Source organism: Amphiprion ocellaris, chromosome 22, assembly GCF_022539595.1.
Source record: "Amphiprion ocellaris isolate individual 3 ecotype Okinawa chromosome 22, ASM2253959v1, whole genome shotgun sequence".
Classification (NCBI taxonomy): Eukaryota; Metazoa; Chordata; class Actinopteri; family Pomacentridae; genus Amphiprion; species Amphiprion ocellaris.
The window spans coordinates 4,643,478-4,669,810 of NC_072787.1; the positions used below are offsets into that span (position 1 = coordinate 4,643,478).

The window sequence follows — 26,333 nt, forward strand, 5'->3', positions numbered from 1 at the left end:
TGCAAACTGGAGCACCTCCGTTAGATGAGAAGTTATGTTTTGAAGGTAACGTATACTTCTATGTTCCAGTGAAATATTGTAACTTGAAATGTTGGTGCCAGTTCAACAGCAACTTATTGTAGCTACCATCTGCTGATGAGGCTGGGATCCGGTTTAAGCTATCAAAAAGCTTGCTGTCAGGCCTGTGGATGACTATATGGAATGCTGTAACAAAGGTTTGTGTTATTCTCATTTGTGACATTTGGTCCAAATATTGGTTATCTGCCTCCGTGATTACTAATAATCAGTATTAGAATGGGTCCTGAATAAAACACATCAGTATGTTTTATTATTATTACTCCGCCAAGGAACACAGTGGAGTTATGTGCTCATCGGTGTACGTTTGTGCGCAACATTACTCAAAAATAGACTAACGGATTTGGACAAAATATTCAGGGAAGGTCAGAAATGACACAAGGATCAACTGATTAGATTTTGGCAGTGATGCAGCTTAAAGTCTGGATCCACGGATTTGTTAAGGATTTACGTTTCATTGCAAGATAGCGGCTTGGCGTCACTGTAACCATGACAACAAGTGAACACTACATCAGCTGCCTGCTGATGATCACATGATTGTGATCCTACTACAAATGGACTGCTGTGGACTTATCAGGACTTATCCATCAGGAATGATACAAGGAACAACTGATTAAATTGTGGGGGTGTTTCTGAGTCCCATTAATTCCCATCACCTGCTACATATTTAGGTCACAGGATCCATACATAACCTGTGCTCAACACAAGGTAATTTTTTTATTCAAGATTACATCCATCGGAAATGATACAAAGACTGAGCAGCCTTGGAGTAGTACTGCGCTCTCTGAGTGCTTTTCTTGTTACTTATTGTGGATGTGGTTATATTTGTTCTGCCTGTTGTCTACCAAGAAACAAACTACAAGCTTTGTACTTCATCTTTAAGTCTACATTAGGCAAGTGTTTCATACCTATAAGACACATTTGTATAGAAATATCACTCTAAAATCTTGTGATTCAAACAGTATGGTTTTCGTTTTTTTTTCTTTTACTTTTTGTCCACTGATCCATTTTTGCAACACAATTAGCATTTAGTTTTAAAATAAATGCCATGTAATTGTAATTACTCACTTGGCAATGCTGCTGGTTTGACCACTTCTAAGCTCTGAAACACCGAAACAACTGTCTCTACACAGAAAAAAATGGATCCGTCAAGATAATGAAAAAAAGTTGTGACCTGTGCAACTCAGGAAAATTGAAATCTGACACCAAAAAATGAGACGGGATAGGTTTTAGAGGTAAATGTGCTTTTGTAATAACACCTGAGCAGCATCAAGCTCTGACAGATAACATAAGTTCACCTCAAACAATAAAATGCAAATAAAGCTACAGAAACATGAAAGCTAAATTAAAAAAAAAAAAAAAAAAAAAAAAAGCAAATTAAGGTCCATCCATCCATTAGCTCAACCCGCTTTATACATTAGAGGGTGTGGAGGAGGGTAACATGACACATAAGAAATAATAAATTGGGGCAAAAATCCGCACATATATATAACAAGCTAAAAACAAAAGTGTAAAATAAGGCAGGTACACAGTTTTAGCTTCCTGCTCTCATGCACAAACCTGCACTTGGACATTTTCTCTCAAGAAGCAGATGATGACTATCATGACTGGATGGGACCTTCTGTTTAGTTTTGGATTAAGAGACTTGTGGTCATCATCTCCACTAACTCCTCTGAGATGCTGTACATTTACAGTCTCTTGTGAAAGTCCGGTGGTGGAGTCATGTAGTCAGCAGGGTACTTGGCCTGTGTTGTCCAGTATATTGCACTGGAAGTCTTCCTCTCACCAGCAGCTGGATTCTGCAGAGATGCTTCTAACTCTGGAGCTTCCAGAAGATTATCTGTCTGTCCTCTCCACCTGTGATCACCGTGGTGCACAGCTCACTCATCCACATGGCTGTGACAGCACCTGTACAAACAGGAAAACCTTGACAATAAGAAAACTGTCCATCATAAGACAAAACAATGTATTTATGCTATATCACTTGTTTTATCAGCACTTTTACTCTCAAATTCATTGCAAAACATTAGTGCCACTGCTATAAATTAACAATAGTCCCCACAAGGGTCACAGCAAATTTTTTTTGATTTGTGTTACCTTGTAACATTCTTTACATTCCCTCTGATACGTAAAATCTGTGTTGTTCAGTACAGTTATAACACACTGCCAGTTTAGAGAAACCCTCCACAGAAACTACAGACAGGAGAAATGATGTGAGGCTTTACATGATGCATTTACTGCTAATTAACCATTTTAAAAGTCCAGTCTATGACAGTATCCAGCTGCTGGTTGTGAGCACAGCTGCTCTGCCTGCTGTGATGGTGAAGCTGTGGCTGGATTTGGTTGTTATCGGACTTTGGTTACTATCTCAAACCCATAGTGTTACTCTGACAGATGTGTTTACTTGTTTATTAAGGAGTTCAGGAATATAGTAGCAGCAAAAATATCTGTGGACCCACACTACCGCTGCATGCAGTCAGTGATACAGCCATTAAAAATCATGTGTCACAGTCACAATTTTAAAAATGGTTGCAGCCACAGTGACAGCTGTCATGACACAGCTGCAGTCAGACAGTGAGTTTCTGCAGCGGTCAGTGAAAACAGTGAGTCCGTCCATCTAGTTCTTTTCTTTAATGCAACGGCGGTCTATTGGCTACGTGATATTAAATCATAATACAGCTCAAGCAGTTGTGACTATAGAGAGTCATTTTTAAATAATCTACTCTGCATTTACCTCACTATACTTGATATGCTCATCTACACACTGTTTGCATCTTACTACCAGCTATATATGTAGTATATTTAATGCCAGAGTCGTACACCATAACAGTAAACTATGAATCAGTTTCATTGTTGGCTTGTACTTTGTATGTATCGTCTATGTTACTCTTGTCATGCATGTTTCCCAATGTGTGTTGTAGTTTTCTTTGTCCTCCACTGCCCTCTCCTCCACCCCCGCTACCTCTTCTGTCCCTATCAACCCTCCGGCCAGCAGCAGATGGTTCCCCCATATGAGCCGGGTTCTGCTCAAGGTTTCTTCCCGTTAAAAAGGAGTGTTTTTCTTGCCACTGTTTCCTTAGGACTTGCTCTGGGGGTTCAGGCGTATGGGTTCTGTAAAGCATCTTGAGACAATTTGTATTGTAATTGGTGCTATATACATAGAATTGAACTGAATTGAAATAAGCACATTTGTCATATAATCACCACGCTACACGATCTCAGCCAAACAGTAGCTGTGCTCACAGTGGCAGGATCCTGCAGAACATCAGCCTTTTAAAATTAACAATGAACAATAAAAGCATCAAGTTTAACATAATGTCTACTTTCTGTGTGGGGTTTCTCAAAACTGGCAGTGTATTAAAACAGGACTGAACCAACACTTCAGCTCTTTATAAGGATCACAAAACATGTAAGGTACATTGCAAAGAGCAATCTTCATAAAATTCTCAACATGACCTTCAATTTCATACTGTTTTTTGCTGTGACCTTTGGATTTTCCAAACAAGAGGGTTGTATTTAATTTTTTTTAGTTAATTCCGTTTGATGAATAATCGTACCTAAGGACCAGAAAATAAAAGCTGGATGTGTAATGATGAGCTACCTGAGTGTGCAGGGATCCTCTGGGTGACCGTGTTGCTGAGCAGGTCCCACAGAAGGAGATCACCAGACTGACCTCCACACAGCACAGAGTTCCCATCCCAGCAGAAACATCTGCAGCCACAAAGGATGCTGTTCAATTAGTTTGACTTGCAGTATGGACTGAAGTCTGAGATCGGTGCAGAGCTACGACTCCAAAAGCAAATCAAATTAAAGACTGGAGATGTACTGGGAATATAAATTCTATGCAGCAGAAAACCAACTCAATACCAGCAAGACAGGGTTTTCCTAATGCAGTACCAAATGAGAGTTCTTAAATATCGAAATTAATATAACAAGGAAATTAAGGTTCATTACAAATGATGAAATATTGACTCCAGCACTACCCAGCCTCCTGGCTTCCTAAAGAGCTTCAGATACTGTGACAGTGTGGTACAACTGTAGCATAATTTGAGGTGAGACTCTTTTACCTCTGCTCCTCCTCAGCTTTCACAGACGAGATCACCATCCCCGTCTGGACGTCAGTAACCTTCATACAGGAGTCCACACCAACACTGAGAACGTGTCGGCTATCTAAGGATACAAAAATCAGAGTCCTTCTTTAGTCAGGCAGGACTTCTGTGAGTTTCCCATCCAGAAACTTATTGCTCAGATCTTTCAAATACATTCTCAAGTCTACAGAATATTTTCACTGTGATGTCATTTCTCAGTTCAGCTGCTTAGTGGGAGATAAAAATGAAAATGGAGAAAAGTTCCAGCATGCACTCATATACCCTCAGTTTTTATAAGGCTTAAAGGCATACCGTTATGCTCTTTGGACAATAAACTCCAGTCTATGAGCTATAATGTGCAGCCAGAAAATAAACACTGCCTTGGCTTTCAGGACAGTACTATGTAGTAAAGTCCTTGTTGATCCATACAGAGGAATAAATCAAACAGCTGCCAGCTACTTCAAAACAGAGCGTTGAAGCGGTCTGTTGGCAGAAAACAATAAGCTACTTAATGAGCAGCATTGAGACAAATACTGTGCTCTGGGTTGACCTTTCAATGCATTTTATTCTCCTCCTACTGAAAGAAAGTTTCAGAAGTGTTTCATTATAGTTTCTCTGCAGCACTGTCAGTACTGGAAGAGAATATGATGCAGATTAAGTTTCACATAAGGTTAACTTCTAAGATTTTGACTTCAGTGCATAAAAGATCAAGGCTAAACTACACACCATTCAGACCTAAAAGATCTGCATTCACACTTACCAGGACTGAAGGACACGTGGTGGATGGTTCCATTGTGGCAGTGGACCTGCTGCAAAGTCCCATAGCTGCTGTTGTCCCAGATAGTGACCGTCCCGTCTTTACAGCCAGACACCAGCAGAGTCCCCGCCGGGTTCAGGGCAACAGTGTTCACCTGAATAAGAAAAGTACAGAAGGAAAATTAGCTCGTTTTCAGTTCAGCACTTCATATGGTAACTTAGTTTGGTGTTTCTAACCATCTGTGTTTGGTAAAGCCTCAAATAACATGACTATCCCACACTTGACAACATTAAAACATGCACATAGCTTTATCAGCTACAAAATGACTTTCAACAAGTCAATGAAGTTTTAACAAATGGTTTAGATACATACAGAGTTTGTAGATGATGATACCTTACAGCATGTATAGCAACATGTATAGCTACAGTTAATGTCCTCACTCACCCCTGCATCATGTTCCAGTTCAGCCAGCAACTCAAACTGGGATCTCTTGTGACTGGATGAGCTGTCAGAAGCACACTGCCAGACCTGTGAAATAAAACAACACAATAAACTATATTCACCTCTCTCTTAAAAACAGGTGTACAGTGTGATCATAAAAATCAGCACGTTTCAATGGTACTTGCATTTGTCAGAATTTCAAGAGTCTAAATTGGCTTTTTTAACATTTTCATGGCTCAATAATAAACAAACACAGTGACAACATGTTGTATAATCACTTCTTTCAGACTAGGATTTATTTATATTTACCTTGATAGTGGAATCCCAGGATGCCGTGTAGAGTCGGTCATCAAACCAACACATATCACTGACGGCGTCGTCGTGACCCATCAGCGTGTCCTGCCGCCTGCCGTACGGGACGGAGTAGAAATAACTAGAAGGGAGGAGATTGTAGGTAAGAGAGAAGCCATCAACATTTGCCTAACAAACACTTCAAATGTGCACAAATATGGTGTACGTACACATTGTTGTCCCACGAAGAACACACCACCGTTTTACCATCTGCCAGCATCAAACATGATGATAATGCCTGAAAAACAGTCAAATGGTTTATTGTTCTGAGAGAATTAGAGCAGATTGCAAGAAAAAATATAGAAAGCGATGATGATCTGGCAAGTAAATACAGATATGTACCATGTTAGAGAAGGACATGCTTCTCTGGAAGTCCTTTAGCTCTTTGGAAAACATTTTAAGGGTTGAGTCTGGAATAAAGAGAGATACAGCTGAGTTTTATACAACACAATGTAGATGAAACTGCAGTCAATTAAAGTTAACTGTAATCAGTGCTTTGAATCAGTCTGCTATTTGTTCTCCCTTTCCATTAGTAACAATGTACAAAGTACTTCTACTGATGGGCAACCTGAATCAATAAGACCTCCGATAGCAAGTTGAAAAACAGAAACACATTTCAACTTTATAGTAAAATGTATAAATTAACTATTTTTATAAGACCACATCATGGAGAGCAAATGTGAGTGATGATCAGGAGGCTCAGCACAAACTGTTTTGTGACATATCTTGGTGAGGATAGTGAATTGTTTGTATGGGGAGCACTTGGAAAATATTGTACATGTTGATTCCAGGTTTTTGCAATTTTTGGAAAGTAAATATTAAAAGAAACTCCAATTTTTGTAATTTTCCCCAAACTTCCCTGGAATTTCCCTTGACTTTTTATGAAATTTTCCTACAATTTTAAGGTAATGTTCAGGGAATTTTCCAGGAATTGTATGAAAAATTTATGGGACTTTTCCTGAAATTTTATCAGAATTGTCCTGCAATTTTATGGGAATGTTTTGGGAATTCCATGTAATTTTCCTGGATTTTTCCAGGAATTCTATAGAAATTTTATGGGACTGTTCCTGAAATTTTATGGGAATTTTCCTGGAATTTTATGGAATTATCTCAGGATTTTATAGAAAACTTCCTGGAATATTATGGAAGTTTATGGGATTTTTTTGTGGGAATTTTCCTGGAATTTTATGGAAATTTTTAAGGAATTCAATATGAATTTTCAATAAATTTGGTGGGGAATTTTCCTGGAATTCTATGGAAATTTTCCTGAAATTTTGTGAGAATTTTCCAAGAACTGTAAAATTTCAGTAAAATTCTCATAAGATTTCCATTAAAATTCCCATTAAAATACAGTAACATTTCCATTATCTTACAGGAAAAGTTCCATAACATTTCCATAGAATTCCAGGAAATTTTTTTCATAAAATTCCACTAAAATTCCCATAAATTTCCTGGGAAAATTCCTGGAAAATTCACATAAAAATTCAGGAAAATTAAAACAAATTCCAGGAAAATTCCCAGAGAATTCCTGGAAAATTTCCACAAAATTCCCATAAATTAAGTTACTAAGTTACCAAAATAAGTAGGTGGGGCAATCAAATAATCTGCTGGTGTGACCAACCAAAAAAGTTGGTAGCACCAGTGTTACCAGTGGAAAAGTTAGTCCCTGCCCTGTTGTAACATTACAGAACTTGTGGTTTTGATTCTCTCAAACAGCTGCTCAGGTGAAATCTGTAACTGGATTAGAATATCTCAGGTAACACTACTGCAGTGATTGAAAACTGTATGCAGAAAACAGTTTTATCCATCAGGTCTTTAAATTGATTGATGCACAAAATTCCTTAGCAGTCAGCGCCTTTCTTTGGATCCTTTTTGCATTCATGCAAAAGTCTGTATTTGTCTCTGTTTAAACATTTTCCAGACCTTGGGATGTGGAGAAAATAGCGGCTCCGTCTCGAGTCACAGCGATTCCCGTAACAGCTCTGCATATTTAGTAGAAATACTGGATTACTCAAAAACGTAACACAAGCATAAATAAATAGAAAGAATAGATGCATGTAGGTAAAGGTAGCAGACAAACTATTACAAAACTGAGTGAACTGCGAGGGGATTTCGACATGCTTCATAATTCTACGGTTTAGAAATGGGAGAAAACAATGTTTTATCACTAAGTATTCCACAGATCTATCATTGTTTTAAAACTGGAGGAGGAAATCTTACAGCAGCCCCCAGTCCTCAAGGGTACGTCAGCTTCCTGCCACCTTCATACATTGCATATACTTCCCCATATTTGAGCCAAAGCTTTCATTTCTCTTTTATGTGACTAGACATGCAAATATATTTGTACTTTGTTATTTCTGTAGCCAAGCAGACGGCTCCTGACTCACTCTTTATGGATCTTGTGGCTGGAAACGACTTTCAAACTTCCCATGTTTGTCCAAGCCAACTTCCTGCTCTCCTCAGTTAGATCTTCAAAGGATGAATCCTCACTCGGAGAGGCTGCAAAACAACACAAGGACAACTACTGTAGGGATATGGAGGAGTCCAAAATATGGTATCCAGCTTATATGTTAGATGGTTGTGGTTGTTATATATGTAAACACTATTTTCCAATTCAAATTTGGGGTGCCACAGATCACAAAACCCATGGTTGATATCTTATCGTGGCTTCTGACTCACAAATCAGATCATTTTTCACACCAGCAAAAGCACAGACACAGCTGTGACTATTACTGTCAACTTCTCGTTGCTGCTTTGTTTGTTATCGCTGCAACTATGCATCAACATCTAGGGGATTCCTTGCCAAGACTGAGGTATGTTTTCAGTGCCATTTGTTTGTCTGTTTATCTATAAGCAGGTTTATGCATAAACTACCAAGCTCGGATCTGGATCGCTTTAGAACTGCGACATCAGGCTTTGGTGAAGGGCTGCCCTCTCTGAGTGATGGAAATGATGATGGGAGCAAAATGAAGCTACAGATGATAATGTTGGTGTCCTCCTACCTGGAGACATGTCGCTGACGGGTGAGTTGATGCTGGGGCTTCGAGTGATGTTCTGAAACCTCGGTGTGATCCTCTGAGGGTGGGGGCTGGTGAACAGCTGTTTGGGTGTCTGGCCGAACTCCAGGATCTGCGTCAGCATGGCGATCCTCTGATCAGTGTCTTCAATGCTTCCCAGAGAGATGGAAGGCAAAGTTAGATTAACGATACAGCAAACACGTTTGGAAAAGTAGAGGGATTGTCTTTTCTACCTGTCACAGTCGATGCCACCTTCATAGGTTAGCGGGTGAAAGACTGGAAAACAGTGAGATAAACATCAGTTGTTGCCCAGTTTCAGTGTGTTTGATGTTGAAAACAGATGCGTCTGTTTTACCGTTCTGAGCTGCCACAGCTTCACTTCCTCTCTGTTTAAAGCCAAACACCAGGTCTATCCACTCATGAAGGTGCTCTGATACATACTGACTCTCCAGTGCTGTCTTATGCTTCTGAAGAAAATCACTGGCATCTGGAGGAAGAAGGAGAAGATTGCAGGAGCACAGACAATAAGCTGAATTAATTCTTTACAGAATTACCAATAGGACTGCGTCACATGTAGATAATCCACAGACGGTTTACCTGAGGCCCACGGTGGGAGAACGACATCACCAACTAAGCTTCCATTCTGCTTCCGGCCCAAATCAAGACTCTGTCTGTTTTCCAGGAAGCTGGAGTCTTGCCCGTAAAACTCTGGAATTAACTGTATTAGCAGAAGAATATTTGTCTGTCTTACTGTCAATGTGTCTACATCTTTTATTTAGTCATACTGATAACATCGTGCAAAATCTCTGCAGAATCAGGCCACAGCAGGCTAACTGAAGAAAATGTGAAAAACAGTATTTTTACCTCTTTGAAGTCAGTTGCTCCTTCTAAGCAGTTTTTCCACGTTTCACCTATGCTGTAAGAAATACCAAAATGTCAGTAAGTACCAATAGACATAATCAGATGTTCTGTCTTTAAAGCTCAAAATATGACCTTAATAAACATATTTAAGCAATAAGTGTGTCATAATGCACAAATTGGTGTTGCAAACAAACATTTAGTGTTGGAAACTACTGTAATTACTCCAGTACACCACTTAATGAAAATTGTATCTGAGCATTTCCACTTTACAATACTTTACAATTTTTATTCTATTACATTTATTTGACAGGTTGAGTTACTTTTGATATGAAGATTTAAAAAAATGAATAATATAACGCGTTTTTAGAATGCAACATGTTTACACACAAAGATTAAACTAGTGGTTATTTTTGAACTTCCCCATCACCTGTATATATACAGTACAAGCTGAGTTAAAGAACTTACTGATCAAAGTATTTTTGGGATGTGCATAAGGCGAAAAAAATGTACCTGTTAAACATGCGATCTGCATGGTCATAGCGGCCGTTCTGGAGACACAGCATGTGCTCTGGAGCTGGAAGGAAGACCACAGTTTAGGATTAAAGAAAACAGCATCTGGATGATCAAATAAATAAATGAATTAATTAATTAATTAAATTCATCTTTGTAGTTTTTGAAAGCAATTCTGGGCAATATTTATAAAATATCTTTCAAAATATTGCACTTTTGTCTCTAATTTTAAAGAACCTGCTCCTTCATGACTTTCATAATCATTATGATCAACTGTCACAATTAAATCTGAAAATATCTGCATGTGCTTAGAGGAATTGTAGTTTCACATTAGTGTAGAATCCGTCAGTTAATGGGCTGGCAGACTTCACAATAGGGCTGAAACGATTCCTCGAGTTATTCCAGTAGTTCAATTATTAAAATTCCCAATTCTCTGAATCAAGGCTTTGTTTAATCCACTACATACTAGAGCCCCAGGTCACTAAATGACAGACCGTGGTCTGAGGCCAGATGCAGATTTCATCCGATACGGACCCTGACCTAAATAAATAAAATTTGATGGGGCACTTCTATTTTAACTGGCGCAGTTTTTCTCGCGTTTACGCCGTTGGTTTATCAGATCAGAGGGCTGAACTACGAAGGGAGTTTGACATGGTCACACTTTCTTTGAACGAAAATGTCAGTCAGAGTTAACAGGGTTAACAGGTATGAAGGTGGTTTTCAACTTTCTTTGTTAACTCAGACTTTCTGCTTCAAACTTGTCACACAAGCAGGAGCGTTTAACACATCATTTGACTCGTTTTCCGCACAAAATGAACCAATCACAAACAGGTTGTTTTAATGGAGAACAATGAGGAAATATAACAATTTATGAATAAAAATCTGCAAATGGAAATTATGAAAGACAGGAATGCTGGTAAATGTGCGTTAATGTATTTATTTTGCCAATCAATGCAGCTGATAAAACATGATATTGTACTGAAGTGCATGCAGGTCTGACACAGTCTCACAATGAAGGAAATCACTTTAACTTGTGGCCAAATTAAAGTGAAACTAATGTTACTGATTGAATATTCTTTGTAATCAACACTAATAAACTGATCAGTTTTCTTATTTGTGTTCTATCAGCTGCAGTAGCAGCACTTTAAACAGACCAAATATAAAACATATTTATGAGATTTCTGTATCACTAACTAAATACATGACAGGTTCCCATGGCTTTGAGTTTTAGCTGAATACCCCTTGACTATACCATATACGTACTATACCCCTGTACTATACTATATACGTACTATACCCCTGTACTATACTATATACGTACTATACCCCTGTACTATACTATATACGTACTATACCCCTGTACTATACTATATACGTACTATACTATATATGTACTATACCCCTGTACTATATAAGTACAATACCCCAGTACTATACCCCTGTACTGTACTATATATGTACTATACCCCTGTACTATATATGTACAATACCCTTGTACTATACTATATACGTACTATACACCTGTACTATACTATATACGTACTATACACCTGTACTATACTATATATATACTATACCCCTGTACTATACTATATACGTACTATACCGCTGTACTATACTATATACGTACTATACACCTGTACTATACTATATATATACTATACCCCTGTACTATACTATATACGTACTATACCGCTGTACTATACTATATATGTACTATACCCTTGTACTATACTATATACGTACTATACCCCTGTACTATACTATATATGTACTATACCCTTGTACTATACTATATACGTACTATACACCTGTACTATACTATATATGTACTATACCCTTGTACTATACTATATACGTACTATACACCTGTACTATACTATATACGTACTATACCCCTGTACTATACTATATACGTACTATACACCTGTACTATACTATATATATATACTATACCGCTGTACTATACTATATATATATACTATACCCCTGTACTATATACATACTATACACCTGTACTATACTATATACATACTATACCCCTGTACTATATACGTACTATACACCTGTACTATACTATATACATACTATACCCCTGTACTATACTATATATGTACTATACCCCTGTACTATACTATATACATACTATACCCCTGTACTATACTATATACGTACTATACACCTGTGCTATACTATATATATATACTATACCCCTGTACTATACTATATATATATATATATATACTATACCCCTGTACTATATACGTACTATACACCTGTACTATACTATATACATACTATACCCCTGTACTATACTATATATGTACTATACCCCTGTACTATACTATATACATACTATACCCCTGTACTATACTATATATGTACTATAGACCACAGATGTCTGCCTGTGTTCCACCAGGATGGTTATTACTGTTGCACAACTCACTCACTTCAGCTTTTGATGCTATAATGTGCATGTCTAGTGCAGAATTCGATTACTCGATTAATCGCCAGCGTAACACTTGATTACCTAAATTATCGATTATTCACACCCATGAACCTCAGTGTACAGTGAAGAGTGACAGTACATACATGCAGACACAAAAGCCAACAGTGTGGTTGATCCATGATCTAGTATGTATAAACACACTGAATCAGAGGGTTTGCGTACTGTGGTTTCATACATTCTGTATCTGAGAAGTCATGTGAAAGTGTGAGACATACCAACTCTGACCAGGTAAAAAAGGACGTAGCCTGGAGATGAGTAGTGACTTCCATACAAGAAGCGAGGTTCAGGCATGCCCCTGTAGCGAGCCTGTGATGAAGAGAACAACTCTGTGGTCACTGAGGAGTTCCTCGTCAGAGACACTCACAGTCCAGAAACATCAGTAAACATTAGAGTCTCACCAGCAGTCTGTCCAGCCGTTCTTTATTGAGGGCACCCACAGGTTTGCTCAGGTCTCTGAACGTGGCAGCATTTGTCATATCTGGAAAACAAAGTGTGAAGTCCTGACAATGAACTGCTCTTTAAAATAGGTTACTACAGGGAAAAGCAGTGTCAAACACTCAGCAGTCATGAGGTGGAGCTGTTAAGTTGATGTCTGCTGACCCACCTAACTGAGAGCTGCTGTAGTCAGCGATGACCCAGGGGAAGACGGGGTACTGGGAGAGGTCGTTGCAGCTGCGGTCGGCCAGGTTGTTGAGGTGCAGGAGATACTGGTAGTTACTGAGATGACCGCGCTGCCACTGCAACATGTAACTCTCTGCTGTGTGCTCCGTCACATGGTTCTCTGAGGAGAAAAGACAAAAAACAATGGTAAGTGGTTCAGATTGGAATAAGTTTTTGGGTTTTATCAATGTCACCATTCAAAGGTCAATGCCAACATTTCAGGATCACTGTGAATAGGTGATAACTAATACTCTGCTGTTGTTTCATTTATTGTTCTTCTTATGTGGTCATTATCAAGTCAAACAATTCCACATACTCAAACAGTTTATGACAAGCCCCTTTAAGATTTAGCAGCAGTAATAGTAACTGACATCAACAATCATTTCGTATTTGTGGAAATGTCTATAACTCAGGTTAACATATAAATAATGTAATTCTGACTTAATGTAATTTGAATTATTGATATCTACAGCTCATTGCCAATTAGTGCCAAAATGCCAACTGTTGATATTAACATTTAATTTCTTACAAATGGAAACATTTATTGTAGATATTTATAGTTGCTCTTAGAATATGCATGTAAGTGGAATTCCAGGTATATAAAATGGGATTCTGACAGAATAGAATACAATTATTGATATGTCTGCTTAGAAGTGTAACAATGAATGCAATTTAAGATATCTAGTATTATATTTTAGATATCTGCAGCAACTAAAAAAGTGCGTTTGTACTAGAGACATTATATTACATATCTATTAGACATCTACAATTCATTTTTCACTAGTCAAAGTATCATTTGGGATATTTTCACTGACACATATCTAAAAGCAAAATGTAAATCAGGTAATATGTCAGACGTACCAGAAATGCATGTATTGATATCTTCAATTACATGCCTATCTACTAATTAAAATGCTAATTAGTGCAACATATCAGAAATGGTTTCTTGATATGTCAGATATATCCAGTACAATATATAGGAATTTACTTTTCCACTTGTTCTTTTTCAACATCTGATAATTCAATCATAAATACCTGTTAAAAACAATTACTTTCCGTAGTTAAATGAAAAACATCTGTATATTAAATCTGACTGGTCAAAATGTAACTTCTATATGTGAAAAAAATGTTAACATGTAAAAACTGCTTTCCAGATATTGCATCTTAAATGAACATTTCAACATTTACACAATTCTGTGAGAATTTCCACTAACAACGACAAACTAATTCACTACTAATCAGTCCCACTGAATAAATGTTGAAAGGACACTGAAAGCCTGGTAACACTGCTGTCTGTCGGTTACAGCTGAAATAATATCAGCAAAGAAAACTACTATTTAATATGTATAATTGCACAACTTCACAAAACAGATAAAGAGCAGGACACCAGGCAGCCCCTACATTAATAGAAAGGTGGTCTGTGGAGGTGTCTTGCATTTGTGAGCTGTGATTAGTGTACTGTACAGCTTTTCTTTCTCATTAAACAGTTTTTCAACATATTTTAAATCCTGCAATATTTAAATCATTGTGATTGTTGACAAGTTGCTGCCACCTGCTGATGAATGTAAAACAAAACAGGCTCTCATTCATAGAAAAAAAAACACGACTAGGGGTCAAAACTCCACTGGGAATCTTAAAAATATAGCATCTTCAGAAGTGCCAATCATCAGGTTTTAAGTGCAGAAGATTTTTTAGGAGCTGAAGACACTTTGCAACAGAGTTATTACTGTCTTTTTTGTTTTCTCACCCAAGAAAGTGGCGATGTAGTAATAGATCTCATCTCTGTCAGCTGTGTTGTAAAACTTCAGGTAGATGTCTGAGCAGAAATCATTCTCAGTGCAGAAAACCTCCAGACCCTGGTGAGGAGAGACCAGACAAATGAACACAAATGTAAATGTAACTGCTGTGACAGTTAATCTTATTAGCCAAGTGAGTGAGAGTGAACTTTACTGCATTAGTGGACATGCAGCAGCCTCACCAGGGGTCGCAGACCATGTCGTCTTTTGTAGATTCTCCTGACTCTGTGCAGCTTGATTTGAATCACATGTTCCTGAAATGACACATAAACTAATTAAACATCGTCCATTTGTGATGAGGTTCCTGTTGTACAGCAGAGAGAAAATGCAGGCATCACAGCTGTGAGCTGCCGCTCTGTCAGCTCACCGGATAGCCATTGAGAGGCTGGAAGTAGAGGTTTTCATCTGTTATGCAGACGTGGCCTGGATTGGACACCAGAGGCAACACCATCTCCACTGGACACTCCATGTGAGGCTTCTCAGCAACACTCTGAAAGCTGTAGAGCAGATTAGCACCACAGTCGGATCCAGCTGTACACTCCTACAGGTGTAATTCACACTACAGCACCATCTTGCTGATTATTATACTGATTTAAAACAAATCAAATGGCAGACCTGGAAAAATCAAGATCTGGACCTGGTATATTAGGAGTTTTATCTCAGCTTGGAGGGCAGACACAGGCCTCAGATCAATTTCCAAATTATATAAGGGTCTTAATGGGGTGAATACATCCCACATAAAAGAAAAATGGGAAAGAGAGGCAAACTTTATCAAGTCATTGGAGGAATGGGAAGATCTGAACAACAAGCAATGGAAATCAACCAGTTCACTGTCTTGGAGAGAGTTTAACTGGAAAAATATGGTCAGACTCTTTATAACACCAGCTCAGAAACAATTCAGGGAGAGGCAGGCCGCTTTCTGGAGAGGATGTGGACATGTGGGGGCAAACCATTTTCATGTGTTTTGGGGGTATCCTAGGATTCACAGCTTGTGGAAGATGATCGGCGATAGCATGGAGAAGGTGTTCAGAATCAAGATTGGTCTTTGTTTTCAGGTCTTGTTCTTGGGTAAGATGCCACCACAACTCATTGGTTACCCTAAGACACACTCATCTAGAATTCTGCTGGCTGAGAGCAAAAAAGCCCTTACAAAAAAAATGGCTGTATCAGGACCCACCCTCGAAAGAAGGCTGGTTCAACGTAGTGCATGTTATTTTTGTAATGGAGAAATTGACATTTGCGCTGAGATTCAAAACAGACATGTTAGATAAATGTTGGAATGGTTGGATTGACTTTATCGACCCATATAGATCAGACTTTAAATTACATAATACAAGTTGTACTACAACACCCCTGGTTCCCTGCTACACAGGTTTTTTTGTCTTTCCTGGTGTATATATCTGCGTTCTATTTGTTTCTTATTTTTCCATGCTTGTTCCGTATGTCAACGCACATAAATATGCTTCTGTTTGACATCTACACACCAGTTTTTGTCAAATGATGACCTCGCCAGACGTGACTGCAGATTAGCAGCAATCTAGAAATACACAAAAAGAAAAGTAGGTTAGATCATGGATGATTATATGATGGTTACTAACAACAAACAATTAAAAATAACCATGGATTGAAAGAAGTAAATAATGGAAAACGTGGGAAAATATGCCAGAAGCCAAATGGACGATTCAGGATTTCAATAGTTTTATCATCTTTCAGGTTTTGGAGGTCTAAAGTAATTATGGACTCACCATTGCAGTCTGGTCTCCGAGTTTATCCAGACAGGACGCCCTGTGGAGCTGCAAGGTTTAACAGAGTCAAAAGGGAGAAAAATGACAGCAGCACATATTCAGCACCAAAACAAATGCAGCAAATCCCTGCTCCTGGGTGTGTTCAAAACTAACATGGACCGATTGGTTTATCAAACAAACACAGATAACGCATTCATAGTACCAGCTGTTGTAAATGATGTATTGGTATTGATGTGGAATAAACACATACCTGTAGTAATGTCTGGACAACATCTTCAGTTTTATTCCACACTTCCAGCTCAAAGGTTATTTTCTTTGCTCCCTTCCAAAGTTATGAGACAAGTTCATTCAATAACAGCAGAGAATATCTTTTCAAAAACAGAATAAATCTATTCAGAGTTCTCTTTTCTAGAAATGTATTGTATGGTTTTACCCTGATCCTTATAGGTAAGTTAAAAATTTACTTTTTATTGCTCTCTTGCAGAGAGATATCTACACATTTATTTATGATATAACCCCCTAATTTTCCTCTTAGCCTAGAAGCACCTTCATTAATGTTTTTTTATTATTATCACCTTGTATTAAAAGGTATCATCATGGATGAGAGAATCCAAGATGAGCAGACAAGAGAGAATCTATTTTATTTAGAGTTTCTCATTGTCAGCTGTCAACAACATTATGGGGGCAGGATAAAGGCAACGAAACAATGAGGATCAATTGCAGGATAACTTTTTAATGTGTATGTGGCAAACATGGGCCGATGTAATGTTAAACTTTTCACTGCATCTACTGGACAAAACTCAGACTGACTGCTGACATTAATCTGATCAGATCATTTTCCCTTCAGTTACTCAGTTCTGATTTATGGCCCTGACAGCAAGTAACAAAAATCTTTATAAATGAGACCACGGGATATTGTGCAACTTTTTTTTTTTACAAATTTGAGGGATACTGCTATGCAATTTCTGTAATTTGAAATATATGTGAAAAAAACAAAAATGATTTTAGTTTTTTTAGGTTTATTGCACTTTTAAGCAATTTATTGTGGTTGTTAGGATGTAAGTCAATACGCATTATTAAAACTTGGGATATAAGGGTTATATTGATGTGAAGCAAATAAAAATATTCCCAAAAAGAAACTACTGTTTCAGATGAGAACATCACATAAAAAGAGGCCCTCTGGTCAACTTGTGATGTGTGATCTCTCAGGTCTGACTCACTGCATTTCCCACATCCTCTTAATTTAACAGGAGAGTTTTACTTTCAGATTTCACTCTTCAAACGTCAGTGATCTGACCGTTTGAAATGTTCCTTTATAACTATCAGGTGAAACTCTGACCATTAATGTTTTTTGGTATAAACAGATTTCCACAGCACACACAAACCGCTCTGAGCAGGTAAACATGAGAGGAAACCTGCTGCTGAGGTCAGCTGACTCACCCTGTCGTTTCTGTAAGGTGCTATGACGTTGCTTTCTTTGATGTAAATGATCTGAAATGAAAGTGAAAATTAAATTTAGAAATTTACTTTGAAAACCCGTCAAAAAACAAAAGGGTCACTGCAACAATTACACAAGATAAATCTGGACAATCAAAAACAAGTGAGAAGAATAAACAGTGTGACGAGCCATGAAGACTGATGCCACTCATTTAATGACCACTGTATTTATAACTCACCTGTCCACTTGAAACAGATATGGCTGATGGCCGAGGCCTACGAGAAAAACACACATCAGAGAAGTTAAAATGCAAAAATGATCAATAATAAGAATCAAAACTACATCCAAAGTTAGGAGAACAAAACAAAAACAAAACTGAATTATAAGATTAAGGCTTAACAACATAAAATAACCAAAATGAGCTTAATTCCAAACCAAACTACTTATGTATGTCATCCTAAAAACCAGATTACATAAAGTCCATTAATTTGTAGATGCTGCTATCAAAATTCGCTTCGGACCACATTAGCATTCCATTTACAGGCAACAAAACCAGTTTGACAAACTAAACCTGAGCAGCTAAACTGAACACGTAACACCAGAGTTGAAAGTGTTCTCACTCGTTGAAAGGGTTGTTCTCCTTCTCCACAAACTCAATCTTCTTGCAGTCTCGTAGAAGAATCTGCAGACACAGCGAGGAGGATGAGTTCTGATTCCCAGACACACAGTAAAACAACACAGCTTCCACGCAAAACATGCAAAATAGAGAGCTGAGTTTACGTTGACCACTTCACCAATTTTCCAAACCTGCTATTGTAATGTTGGTTCTTATCTTCAGCCTTCTAAAATGCCAAAGTTACATGGTAAAATTTCAAGTTTTACATTTAGATGGCAAGTTTATCATTGTTAAGCCTTTGTGCCAGTGGCAGACATTCCATTCCAATCCTTTTGAATACCTTGAAAGAATTTGAGGAAATTTGACACAAACGATCAATTCAACTAGAAAACCAAAGTAATCTCATAACACTTCTAGTCATCATTCAACACCATAACTCAGGAACAGAATTAAAGACTGTGGGTGTTTCATACTTGTTCAGATATTGAATTGTGGCACTAATCTTGGATGCCCACCTATTAGCTTCCCTCAAAGTCTTCACTACATAAATGACAGTAGTTGGGACTGACATGAACATAAACTGCAACTTCACCAGTTAAAGGAGGAATACAAACACTAAGCTTATCTGATGAAAAAAAGGTTTTTAATAAAGTTTAAGAAATCAAAAGGCATAATACACACAAACATTAAAACAAACCTTTAAAATTGGCTCGTCAAGATCCTCTGGATCAAATATGATCGATCTGGAGCAAACCTTGAATGAGCCTCTGATTTTTCTGCAAGGATAAAAGTTAACATCAGCTTGTTAGTACAGCAAACCACCAGTCCATTTAGTTACATATAACTGTACGGATACTGTAAAGACCACAGCAAACAATAACACAACTACAAACTTATACATGAGTGAATGTTTTGATTGAAAAGGACACAGATATGACAGCCTCCCATGACATGATATGGTAGCCTTTCTTTTACATGTCTCTCTATAAAGCCAGAATGATTTCAACCTAAATCAGGAGTGTCAAACATGCGGCCCGCAGGCCAAAGGAGGCCCACTAGAAGGTCCAATCCGGGACGACTTTGCAAAGTGTAAAAATTACAGAGAAGACATTAATTGCAAATTGTAAATTTGTAAAACTATAAATTTCAAACAATTTATTGACCTTGACCAGTTGTTTTGATCATAAAGTAAAATACTAGATTGCTCATTGTTCTTTTCTAATTTTGTGTGTCATTTTTGTAATATTTTGTCTTGTTTTTGCAATATTTTGTGTTGTTTTGTCTTTTTTTGTTGGACATTTGTTGTTTTGATCATAAAGTAAAATACTATATCAATCAGTTCCAGATACCTGTGGCTACCTGTGCTTTGTACCTTTTTGTAGACACTCTGTGATCTGTAGGTTGTAATGTGTAAATGATAAACTGAGGCGTAACGTTGTTGAAACTGAACTTGTTTTTTAAAGAAATTTCAGGTTGTTCATGATGTTGTGCAAAAAGATAATAAGTTAAGTGTGAACATTTTCAGAATGTACTTTTATGCACTTAAAGGAAAAATTCGTAGTTGTGGTTATTTAACGGTTATTATGTTGTGATTTTACTGGTCTCGCACACCTGAGATCAAATATGGCTTAATGTGACCCCTGAACTAAGATGAGTTTGACACCCCTGACATAAATAACTATTAATATAGAACCTGATTTTACCAATTTACCAATAAATGCTCTGCTTGTTTTGTGCTGCAAAGAACTTTGGATATCTTAACTAATCTAACACAGCAATAAACTGTCGTAAATGCAGTTTTCTGACTGGTAGACAGAATTATACTGAGGATACAAACTTAATATGGAAAATATTTACTAGTGTTCCCATGGATTTTATATTTTGTTGGGAAACACAATGTTTCTCTATGTTATAATTATTCATTATACAAATCTCCTAATGGATAAAAAATTCACAGTGAGTTAGAGAACGACATTAGAGTTCTCTGGTAATATATGCATTCATAATTCAGCCATTTTCTCTTTTCACAGCTGGACGCATTCACAAGACAAAGTGCACGATGTTTGTAGCTGTGTAAACATGAGGAGGAATCAGAGGAGTTAACAGCAGCATAAATCTTTCGCTTCTCCTCACTGAGAACATAGTTGTTTTACTATGACAGAGCAATAAAACTAAACTGTTTTAATAGTTCATTTGCGCATCGAGAACAGGAAACGATGATGTTTGAACAGCTGATTTTTACAAGCTATTGTAACCGATATTAGCTCTGAAGGCCTTAAAGAAACATGATAAGAACAATAAAACCAGACAAGCATATCTAGCAGGGTAGGATTTATAATATTTTGATTGTCACACATTGTGAGAAGTTGTGTACGTTTTCTAGTATTATGGCAGCATGATGACATGTATTAGGATTCTCACACAAGAAGCTTCTCCACAGTTTGCACTCAGGCTTATGAAGTCATTCTACAGTGTAGTGATTTATGTGAAAGCATGAATAATAAGGACTTACCTCTCCTTTTTTGAACTGCTCATCACATGGTACGCAGTGTGCTGTTCAAAATAATATTCTTCCAAATCCAGCAGCAAGAGAGAAAACCTGGAGAAGAACGAAACAGTTCTGTAAGATAAAGACACCTGAAATACAGCAGCTGGTGTTAGAGTCAAAAAATGCTTCAATAAAAAACAAATGGTTTTAATAAAATGCTTAACAAAACCTACATCGGTTTTAAAAGCAAGGGTTTACCTACTGTACACATAAAGATCTGCAACGAGTGCAATGCTGGAGTTCTCTTAGTATCTGAGATACAGTCGAAGGTTTGTTTACATCAGTGGTGTTGATACAAGAAACAGAGAAAGCAGGCTTGTATTTCTAGTAACGATCAGCTGAAGAAGCTGGAAACCGCTACTCATTAACCACGACATGCATAAGTGGCTCAAAAGTTTTCTTGTAGGTGCCTTGGTGGCCTCAATCACAAGTGTCTTTCTTGTAATTTCTTCAAATGCTATAGGTGTCTTGGTGGCCTAACTCATACTCTTTCTTCTAACTCCTTCAGAGGAGTCATAGGTGTCTTGGTGGCCTAACTCATACTCTTTCTTCTAACTCCTTCAGAGGAGTCATAGGTGTCTTGGTGGCCTAACTCATACTCTTTACTAACTCCTTCAGAGGAGTCATAGGTGTCTTGGTGGCCTCTCTCACTGGTCTCTTTCTTGCACAGTCACTCAGTTTTTTAAGGACAGGCTTCTCTTCATTGTTTGAATGAATTTAACTGTACTCCAAAGGATATCCATTGACTTGGAAATGTTCTTGTAACCATCCTGACTTTTCACAGAGCTGTGTGAAGTGCTCTTTTGTCTGAAAGCACAGCCAGGAGTGTTGATTCACTGTTGACTGGACCCTTCAGATCCTGGTGTCTTTATACCACAGTCATGTGAGACACATTTACTGCACTAAGACAGTCTTAATTTCACTAATTATAAGATTTCTAACCTGAATCACCTTATTTTACAGTTTAGATTTTGAATTAATTTACATTACATTCAGAAATCTGTTTTCCCTTTGACATGCAAGAGTCTTTTTCAAGAAGCCAAACTGATCTGATCATGACTCAATGTTGAAGAGCACTAAAGGGGAAAAGCTACCACAAAGGCCACAGACTTCTTATAGGCACTGTGACTGTGACAGTGGTATTAATTTTTGTTGCTTAGTTAATCACAGTAAACTAAGCAGGAGGTCTAATTCTGCTTTTATTGTTACAGCCAGTGTTTCTCAGGATCAATACTTCCTTTCTCACAAACACTTCTGCTTCATGTACCTCCTGTCCATTCTTATCTACTTGTGATTCTTCATTTCACCCACATCATCATCCACAATTTCCAGAAATTTGCTGTGTTTTAGGTGTGTTTACACTAGATAACCAGCAGCCTCTTCCCATCAAATCCAACCCACAGAGTACATAAAGCGTGACACTAAGGTGGGTAAAAACAGTGTTTTTCCAGTGCTGATGAGACGTTGTTTGAGCAGCTACAACTCATCATTGAGTGGTCGGGGGGGTCGCTGTCATGATCACAGTAGAACTAATGTGACTGTAAAATGTCTATGCACCTTAGACAGTTGAATAAAACCGTTCTCCTACTACCTGTCAAAGTATTTTTAAATCACGGTGCCTTGAAATATGTAAATATTGTACACTGAATTTGAATTACATTTACTATTTCTATAGATTTTAAAATTAGACGCATTTTTTATAAGTATTGTACAGCACGTTTTTCAGAGTATATACTAACCTTTAATGTTAATGTTACTAACCTGCCTGTCCTGTCTCTTTGTTATTTATGTTGTTGTATGTAAGCTGCTGAACACTTGAATGTTCCTTCAGACACGACATAATTCAAGGTATCTCTTATCAGAGCTAGGTACATGAATTAAATTAATTATACATATATATATAAACAAATAAACAAATACTGCATTTATAAAAAAAAAAAAAAAAAAAATGCTGTGTTTCTGACAATGCCATAAGGGGAATGAACAGCCTTGGTGGAGTACTTCACTCTCTGAGGGCGTTTCTTGTTTAGTATTTGTCTGGCACTCACAGGGAGAAAATAGTGATCAAATTATGACTAATATAGACTTTAGTATGTTATGCTGAAGCGGTATTTTAATGTTTGATGTGAACAAGTTGTTTAGCAAATGCGAAGTTAACAGATTAGACAGAATGATTAAAATTGTGAGAAAAATAGCAGATTGTTCCTTTTAATACGGATTCTTAGTCCAAGTCATGTTTTTTTACTATTTACTATTAGTTACGTTAAATTGCTTTCAAGCCCTCAACATTTGGATATAAAACAACTTTCTCAATGGTTCAACCCCATAAGTCCAAAGACGACACTTTATAAAACCCATTCTCAATTATCTCACATACTGCCTTATTTTCATCTACATAATACTTCCAAACTCCATCTCTTTGTCTCTCAACACAGCACTCAAGTCATTTATTACTTATTCAGGTCACATCCTGCATTAATTACTGCAGTGCCATTGTTTTTAGTTTTCCCAACAAATGACTTAATCTGCTCAAACTCATTCAAAACTCTGCTGATTAGACTATCACCGGCACCGAGTCCACTGATCATATCACACTCTGCCTCATTGAGCTCCACTGGCTCCCTGTCCAGACACATTACAGGACTATACCCTCCATTCCCTGTGTCTCTCTCATATACCTTCCAGATCTTCTACATCCCTTCCTGTGCTTTAAGACTGCTGGCTGACACATCCTTCATCTCCCCTGTACCACAACTCTGGTACTCACTGCTTTCATGCATTCATCAGCTGGACTCAGCTGTTCAGTTCATATGACAACTCAAGATGCATTGGTTTAGCAAAACGTACCCATTTATACCTCAACTGTAATCCAGCGGTCATCCTCCTAAAATGATGCTACAGACAGAATGCTATTTCTGCTATCTACCTCAGAAAACAGACAGGTAAGGGCTTCAGATTTGGCACAGGGGTTATCAGTTTCTGTCACAGCTCAGACAGTGGGAAGCAAAGTTCATTATGCTGGTCTCTATAGACGACATCAAAGGAAAAAAGCCTTTGTTTGCTGTTCAGCACAACACTGCAAGGTTAAACTTTGTTTAAAGACTCAAAAAATCCTGAGGAATACTGGAAGCGCTTGCTTTGGTCTGATGAGTATCAAAGTGAGAGTGTGATGACATGAAGCTGCAAGAGCACAAAAGGTGTTGTGAGATGCCATTTATCGATGACACCACGAATGCCTGTGGATACCAAAATACTGACACAAGATACAAGAATATTCCAGTGTGATAATAATCCAAAGCACCCTACACAAAAGCCAAAACAATGGCCTTGTATGTCACCTGATTTGAATCAAATAGAACATTTGGGGTATTTTAAAATAAAAAGTACAGCAATACAACATCTTTAGCAAAAAGTGGCTGAAAATAGTCTCTGAAGAACGGCAGAAGATCTCTCTCAGCACTGGTGTTGTCCATGAGGAGCAGCGAGTCTTGCATCACGAATAAAGACGTCTTGTAAGGTGTCCTTGGGAGTTTTGAAAGGCGCCAGTAGAGAAAAAAATATGATTACTTTTATTCATTTAGTTGCAGAGCTGTCGACTCGGTCACATTAAAATGATTCCAATTCAGTCTCTGCAGTGAGGTAAACAGGTTTTAAAGCATCAAAATGAGCTGCTGCAGAAGAGAAACTTTGGATGTGTCATCGATGAAGAATGTCTTTGATTTTCACCACATTGTTAGATTTATTTCACACTTACTGGACTGCAGTTTAATCACCAGCGTGCAGGCGGCACTTCACAGCTGATGCAGAAATATTTAATACTCCATTCTTTGGAGCTGAGCAACTGACTGCACTCTGGAAATCCAACACCTCACTTTAGATGAGGGAGAGATGGAAAATCATTTAAAAGCTTTTACGAGATCACTCTGCTGGCAGATTTATACAGCTCTCTGAGGATTTATTCAAAAGCATAGTGCCTCTGTCATTAGTTCTATAGCAGCTATATGGTCTATTGTTATAATAAACAAATCAACTCACTGACTTGCAGTCAGTTCACAAAGAGTTTTGAGTGGCTTTGTTTAACAAATTTAGACTTTAAACTGCCATTATTTGGGATAGCTTTTATGTGTTATTCTGTTTTTAAACTAGAAAAGACCCCAGATTCACAGTTACAATACACAGCAGACTAGAAGCCTCCTGACACCTCCAGTAACAATAAGAGCATCAGTGCTTGACAGTGGAGCTCATTAGCAGAGTGATCCAGTCTGACGCTGCAGCTGGCGCTCATCCAGAGCACAGAAAAACAGCCGCTGCCGCCGCCAGCTGCCCCTCCGGCCGCACGACGACCTCCAAGAAAGACACACAGACACGGTAACAAACAACGGAGGGACACAAACCTCTCTTTGGTTCGCTCTGGCGTCTTTAGAAATGCCATGACTGCCGCATCCTCTTCAGAAACTCAACACCGACGACCAGCAGCGGATTTCTGAGCTCTGTAAACACGGAAACTTGACTGACACCACGTGACTCTCTTATACGGATCATCCCCTTCGATGGAAAACGAAGAGGTCTCACTCCGACGCTGTTTCTGGGTGACCGAGCACTGCACGGCGGGATTTCACACAAACGGGGCGATTGTATTAAAAATGACAATGACAGCAATGTGTGCTGCCATTTTCATAACTTTTCATTATGAAATAGTGTCTTGTTCTATAACTGATATTTAGAAATGCTTCAACAGTTGAGTTATGGTTTGGAGGCGGAGTTATGTGACGATCGGTGTACATTTGTCCTTCCGTCAGTCTGTGCACAACATTACTCAAAAACAAAATAGCAGATTTGGATGAAATTTTCAGGGAAGGTCAGAAATGACACAAGGACCATCTCATTAGATTGTGGTAGTGATGCGGCTTATAATTTGGAT

General features: G+C 38.0%; 1 protein-coding gene across 1 annotated transcript; it reads right to left on the bottom strand.

The window, feature by feature from the left end:
- Window positions 1-1,298: 1,298 nt before the first annotated feature.
- Window positions 1,299-25,949, bottom strand: nsmaf (neutral sphingomyelinase (N-SMase) activation associated factor). The gene is made up of 31 exons (XM_023296886.3): window positions 25,807-25,949; window positions 21,377-21,463; window positions 19,562-19,640; window positions 18,869-18,930; window positions 18,487-18,523; window positions 18,251-18,301; window positions 17,061-17,132; window positions 16,811-16,858; window positions 16,550-16,602; window positions 15,433-15,562; window positions 15,248-15,319; window positions 15,017-15,125; window positions 13,214-13,390; window positions 13,008-13,087; window positions 12,825-12,915; window positions 10,101-10,164; window positions 9,594-9,645; window positions 9,327-9,447; window positions 9,085-9,216; window positions 8,963-9,005; window positions 8,715-8,881; window positions 8,100-8,211; window positions 7,636-7,694; window positions 6,055-6,122; window positions 5,883-5,950; window positions 5,671-5,794; window positions 5,365-5,448; window positions 4,924-5,074; window positions 4,143-4,245; window positions 3,677-3,786; window positions 1,299-1,983 (listed from the first exon to the last, which is right to left on the bottom strand). Exons 1-31 carry the CDS (start codon window positions 25,842-25,844, stop codon window positions 1,889-1,891), a joined length of 2,739 nt encoding a protein of 912 aa, XP_023152654.2. The 5' UTR covers window positions 25,845-25,949; the 3' UTR covers window positions 1,299-1,888.
- Window positions 25,950-26,333: the final 384 nt, after the last annotated feature.

Bases quoted from the DNA above. Each gene is read 5' to 3' on its own strand.
- nsmaf (XM_023296886.3), bottom strand. From the start codon at position 25,844: ATGGCATTTCTAAAGACGCCAGAGCGAACCAAAGAGAG. The intron at 8,212-8,714 runs GTAGGAGGACAC...GTTGTTTTGCAG, and splicing joins CGTCAGCGACATGTCTCCAG to CCTCTCCGAGTGAGGATTCA. The intron at 5,951-6,054 runs GTACATATCTGT...ACTGTTTTTCAG, and splicing joins GCATGTCCTTCTCTAACATG to GCATTATCATCATGTTTGAT.